General features: G+C 37.4%; 2 protein-coding genes across 2 annotated transcripts in view; one reads left to right on the plus strand and one right to left on the minus strand.

The window, feature by feature from the left end:
* Nucleotides 1-1526, plus strand: part of LOC107461345 (translocase of chloroplast 90, chloroplastic) — a gene marked incomplete at its 3' end in the record, with an annotated part of 3960 nt that extends 2434 nt beyond the window's left edge. The window contains 1 exon segment of the mRNA XM_016079830.3: nucleotides 1-1526. Within this exon segment, the coding sequence (XP_015935316.1) occupies nucleotides 1-1293 (1293 nt within the window).
* A 2488-nt stretch (nucleotides 1527-4014) lies between these two features.
* LOC107461356 (uncharacterized) lies at nucleotides 4015-6199 on the minus strand. The gene has a single exon (XM_016079840.3). The coding sequence runs from the start codon at nucleotides 5928-5930 to the stop codon at nucleotides 4737-4739; it is 1194 nt and encodes a 397-aa protein (XP_015935326.1). The 5' UTR covers nucleotides 5931-6199; the 3' UTR covers nucleotides 4015-4736.

The raw sequence follows: 6199 nt of genomic DNA on the forward strand, positions 1-6199 counted from the left end.
CTGGTTTGGAGATCTCAGCTCTTGTTATTTTGCATTTGTACCAAAGTTTTGGGTGATGTCAATTCCATCCTGAAGTTTCAGAACAGTGTAGAACTGGGACCTGCAAGTAGTGCCCGAGTTCCTTCACTACCCCATCTCCTTTCAACTCTTTTGCACCAACGTCCTGTATCCAATCCAAGTGGAATTGATGATGAAGTTGAGGAAATATTACTCTCAGACATGGAAGAAGAAGATGAGTATGATACACTTCCATCAATTCGAATATTGACAAAATCACAGTTTGAAAAATTATCCAAGTCCCAGAAAAAAGATTATCTGGATGAGATGGATTACCGGGAGACTCTCTACTTAAAGAAACAGTTGAAAGAAGACTACCGTAGGCGTAAAGAGAAGTTACTCCTGAATGAGCAACAACTTTTGAATAGTGATAATTCTGATGATCAGCAAGCTCCTCCAGAGCCTGTTCTGTTACCAGACATGGCTGTTCCTCCAAGTTTTGACTCAGATTGCCCTACACATAGGTATCGTTGCTTTGTTGCTGATGACCAGTGGCTTGTGAGACCTGTTCTTGATCCACAAGGATGGGATCATGATGTGGGGTTCGATGGTATAAACTTGGAGACAACCACAGAAATAAAGAAGAATGTTTATGCCATGATTGTGGGACAGATGAATAAGGATAAGCATGACTTTGGTATTCAGTCTGAGTGTTCTGCTGCTTATGTTGATCCCATAGGTCCAACTTATTCTGCGAGTCTTGATGTTCAGTCAGCAGGCAAAGATCTGATATGTACGGTTCGTAGCAACACAAAATTGAGAATCGTAAAGCACAATATTACTGACTGTGGTGTTTCTTTGATGTCCTTTGCAAAGAAGTATTATGTGGGTGCAAAGCTTCAGGATACTTTGTTAGTTGGGAATATATTAAAATTTGTCATGAATGCAGGCTTAATGGAGGGTTCTCGCCAGGTGGCGTATGGTGGGAGTTTCGAAGCTGCCATACGAGGGGGAGATTATCCTGTAAGAAATGACAATTTAAGTCTAACGGCAACTGTCCTTTCCTTTAACAAAGAGACTGTATTGAGTGGAAGTTTACAAGCTGACTTGAGGCTGAGTAGAAGCTCGAGAGCAACTGTTAGTGCTAATTTAAATAGTCGCGGAATGGGGAAAATATGCATTAAGACAAGTAGCTCTGAGAATTTACAAATTGCTTTGGTTGCTGTTTTCTCAGTTCTGAAGGCCCTATCACGTAGAAGGGGAGCTAACTACACGGGGAAGGATATGAGAGACTAGTTTCTGTTTGTTTATTGGTACCCTCTTCTTGTGTTCATAGAAGTAGAGGTGTTGAAGCTGTCCACATGCCAAATATCACGTAGAAGACAGAAGACTGTTGGTTAGAATCGGATGTTTTTGAAGAGTTTAGCTGGAGTTTTCTTTTTGTTGATACTTGAGGTGCATATTGCCTGTTTTTGGAAGTCTCTTATAGGTAAGGCTGGCCTCTTAGAACCTATTTATTTCTGTAGATTGTAATTTGTTCAAATAAGTCAGCATATGATTTTTCTCTGGTGCTCATTGGGAGCTAAGAGCTATTGTTTATTGAAATATGGAAAATCTTAAAAGTTTTAAATTTATTTTCTGTTGCCTAATTGAATGATGATAAGAACATTACTGGTCGTCTTGAACTAAATTGTTAGATCGGTTTAACTATCTAAAATTACGATTTTGAAAGTTTATCAATATCATTATATCAAGTCAACTATTTTATCGTCTTGAGCTTCAATGATATTTACTTCCAATGCTTGGATTTTCTTTTCCTTTTTTCAGATTACCTACCAAAAAAACCTCCACAAGCAGTCATAGAAAAGATTCAAATTCAGGTCCTTTCAGAATGTGTTGTCATCTTTTGTTACCTGTACTAATTCTCCTTAACTACTTGGATCGTTTTACGCAAAAGAATCGCACAGAGGATACTACGACACAGTACAGAGGGTTTCGTGATATATAGTCGTCCATCTTTATAGAGGGTTCTTTGTAAGACGAGTATCTCACGTGCTTCCCTCCATATACAACGAAATTGAAGGTAGGAGAAATTTGTATTCAACCGATTGGCCTTGTGAGCTTTAAAATCTAAGGATCGTGATTTTGACATTTTGTCTACTTTACTCGTTATTATTATTATTATTGATTATTGACGTGCGGGTTTACTTCATGGATGACGAATTCCATTATGCAAAGACCATGTGCCGTGCGGCGCGAGCCTTCATGCTCTTCTAAATTTGCATCTATAAAAGTCAATTGCTATGGAAGTATGGAACTCTCCTTAGAGAGTAAATTATTATTTGTTGTGTATAAATTTAATTGTGTATATATCAAATACATAAAATAATTATCTTTATGTCTTTTATGAAATTATGGAGTATTATTTTTAAATTGAATTTTAAATAATTAATTTAGCATATCATTTTTATTCTTTTAAAAATATAGAATTTGATATATTCTTATGTAATTATAGAGTAAATGTATATTCCAAAATTTACCTTTTGTCAAAACTTCAACTATAAATTAAATTGATTATAGATATAATGATTTCATGCTTTAAAAATATGTATAATAAATCTACCATGTCATTTTATACCACAAAAAATATTTTACTCTCTAATTTCTGGAGCAATTCCCTATATATAAATCTATAACAATTTGTGTGTATGGATATTCTTGTTTTCATGAGAAATGATTATTTGTTTGACTGCAATGTTGTAATTTCTTTCAATGGATCTAAGAAGAGTGGAGAAATATGGGATGAAGGATAAAGGGAGGGATAAGGATTGAAGAGTAAGGATGATGAATGGGGCAACTTGGTTGATGGTTACTAAACTTGTTTCTACAGTGTCATAAAGCAGTGGTCCGAGAAACGTGCTTTGTGGTAATTGACGTTGAAATTTTGCAATTCTCTTGATGTTTCCATGAAGATGCCAATTCCTTCACGCTCCTTTGAACCTTTGACTAATTGGTTCTGCTAACTCCCAAGACAAATGGGTATTGCAAAATTGAAAATATAAGCTATAAAGTATTAGCTCCAATTAGCAATTTCAGGACAAACAAAATATTATGAGCATGACCAAATTATTCGAGCAACAAAAGAGTCAACCATCAACGAAGAAAGACAACATATGTTCCACCAATGGAATAATGATTCAAGAATTGTACAATAATAAGAAAGTAGAGGGATATGAACGTACATGTGAAACTAATAAGCTCATAATAATTAGTTTATTTATGAACATAGTTTACAATATGATACTGTAACGCTGTATGATTCGGTAAGTCTTGCTTAATAAATGGAATAAGTCTTCGTTTTAAACACGAGTCCATGTGATATTATAATTTACCGCAACGATCGCTTGCTTATAAATATAAGCCATTCAAATGTGCACAACACATTTATAATTTATTGCTTGTATATGGTAGTTGTAGGATCAAGGTATCACCCTCCCTGTGTGACCGTGTCTGCCATATGCATCAGCAATTAACGAAGAAATGTGTACAACGTGATAGAAACATGTTTGTGGATGTAACTTTGACTCACTCAAACGAAGAATAAGGTACATTTGGGAAGTTTTAAAAATAATTTTTTTGAATTTTTGACTTATAAAAAGTAATAGTATTAATATTTTGTATAATTTTTAAAATTAAATTACGACTTTTTAAGAAGCTATTTAGAAACTTATAGAGAAATTTAAAAAAAAAAAAAACTCTCATAATATTACTATTTTTTTATCACATTTTTATAAAATAAATATTTTTAGAACTAAAAATCCAAACACAAAATAACTTATTTATAAGCTATTTTTAATATAATTATTTATTATTTAAGCTATTTTTTTTAAAAGATCTTAATGAAGCAGTTTATCCAAACTAAACCTAATTCCCATTCACTTCCATCCTGATACATTACGTTTTATAGTCTATTACATCTATTATCTATTATCTATTACAGAAATAACATAAAATTAATTAACAAAAACTGTAGAAACTACATTATTAAAATTTAAAATAAGAAACATGTCATTGCATTTTTTATGAATCGTCAATACATTCACTGGAAGCAGCCCACCAAACAAAAACAAATCCCAAACTATTGTCTCTCTTTCTTTCTTTATTATTATTATGATTTCTCCTAGGTATACCTTATGTTTGTTTATTGTTTCCAAGGCATCCCTACCACTAAAATGGCATATACCATAAAACGATCCTCATACAGAATCTTGATCCCTCAGCAGCCATCACCTCACCTTACTTGTCCCCACCATATTATGCATCCGAATCCTTCTCCGGTTCTTCCCATTATGCTGATTCCCCTTTACCAAAATCCTAAAACCACATTAAGTAACAAACAAGAACAAATAATCGACTCAACTGAGATCTAGAGCAATGCTGCATGTTTTCCGGAAGAACTTTTTCTTTTTAAGAAAAAAGGAAGTGCTTCGTCTTCAATCTCAATGACATGAATTATTCTTCACCCAAATTGCAAGATATACAAAATGTAATTCAACACAAAATTATTAACTACACTAACAATTGAACAATCCAATTACCTAATTCCTACATTTCCTCGCACATCTAATTTGTACAGAAAATAGACAAAAATAAGAACTTTTCTTTTCTTCCTGTCTCTTTAGGCCATGTTTGGCAGCTAGTTTAAGTGAAATGCAGAGATAGGAAAATAGAAAAATCTCTTAAAGCGAAGTGCCCCACAAAACCTCAGCAACAATGGTGGCAGCTTCTGCATCAGAAACAGAAGCCTCCCTAACCCTAACGAGAATTTCTTGCTTGAATGCCCTCTTCTCTCGTTGTCTCAATCCTTCTCCAACCTCCAGCATAACTGCAAACCTCGCTACGCAGCTCGCAAAAGGGTGTCCCTCCAAGAACCTCTTCTGCCTCTTCCCTTCTCTAACTTGTCCATCTTCATCACAATCATTCTCATCTTCTTCCTCTGTCTTCTTCTCGTGATCTAAATCGATCAAATCCCCGCCAAGCTCCGACCTTTGCAGCTCCACAAGCTTCTCCACCAAACCCTCCTTGAGCATGGCCTCCACCGCTTCCTTCCTCCCAAAGTACCCAATCTCAAGCACGCAATCCATCCCCAAAACCCTCATTTCCAACTCCTCGCAATCCAAAAACCCAATGATGTTGGGAATCTCACCGTTCGATTCAATCTCGTCCACAAACGGCGACTTGATTGACCTGATCAGAGAACACAGAGCCTCAATCGAACGCAGCGAGCCCATACCCACCAGAGCTCGAATGGTAGGGCCCATGAGAACCTGGCCGACGAAGACGTCCTTGTTGAATCGAATCAGCGCCGCCACAGCCAGCCCCGCGTTCTCGCGAACATTGAGGGAGCACTTAGCGTCGAAGAGAACCGATTCGAGTGAAGAGAAGATCTTATTGTTGAGAACTAGATCCTGCAGGTCGCGGTTGAAACCCTGGGAGAGTCGTTGACGGAACTGAGTCAAGAGAGCGATTAACTCGTCGGGGGCAAGATGGTCATTTAGGTGGCGGGAGAGGGAGTGGATGCTCTCGCGGTCGATCCATGCTTGGATTTCGGACTCGATGGAGTTGGCGAGCTTGGAGATGGAGTGAGTGGAGAGTCGTCGGGAGAGGAAGGAACGGAGGGAGTGAGGGCGGTGGCGGGAAGTGGTGGAGTTAACGTGGTCGACGAGGTGCTTGAGGCGGGAAAGATGGTGGGAGAGAGCGGAGAGGTTTGGGTCGTTGGAGAGTATTGTATCGGACTCAGTGTGGAGCTCCAGGAGTGCTTTAATGGCGAGCGATGTGTTATCGTGCTTGTGTTGAAGCTCTTGTGATGCTTGTTTCAGTGCTTGCAGCACTTCTAGAACTTGCGGGGTGCGGTTCTTATCTGTGTCTTCCATGGTGTATTTTCAGAGACACGGAGAGAGAGAGAGAAGAAAAATGTTTCGAGTTTCGTGATGCTGTTTGGATTCTATTTGCAGCTTGGAATCGGAAATGGGAAAGGACCTTTTTGTCTCACTAAATTTTCTTTCTTTCCTTTTTTTTTTTTAATTAAGTGTGAGGAATGCTGAGTGTGGAACAAGGCTTAAAGGTGCCACTGCCACATGGAATATGCTGCTCTTCAAATCAATGAGCTTCTTTTGCATGTAAATTGATTGCCATGTAAATC

This window comes from Arachis duranensis, chromosome 1 (genome assembly GCF_000817695.3).
Source record: "Arachis duranensis cultivar V14167 chromosome 1, aradu.V14167.gnm2.J7QH, whole genome shotgun sequence".
Lineage (NCBI taxonomy): Eukaryota > Viridiplantae > Streptophyta > Magnoliopsida > Fabales > Fabaceae > Arachis > Arachis duranensis.

Bases quoted from the DNA above. Each gene is read 5' to 3' on its own strand.
- LOC107461356 (XM_016079840.3), bottom strand. From the start codon at position 5,930: ATGGAAGACACAGATAAGAACCGCACCCCGCAAGTTCTAGAAGTGCTG.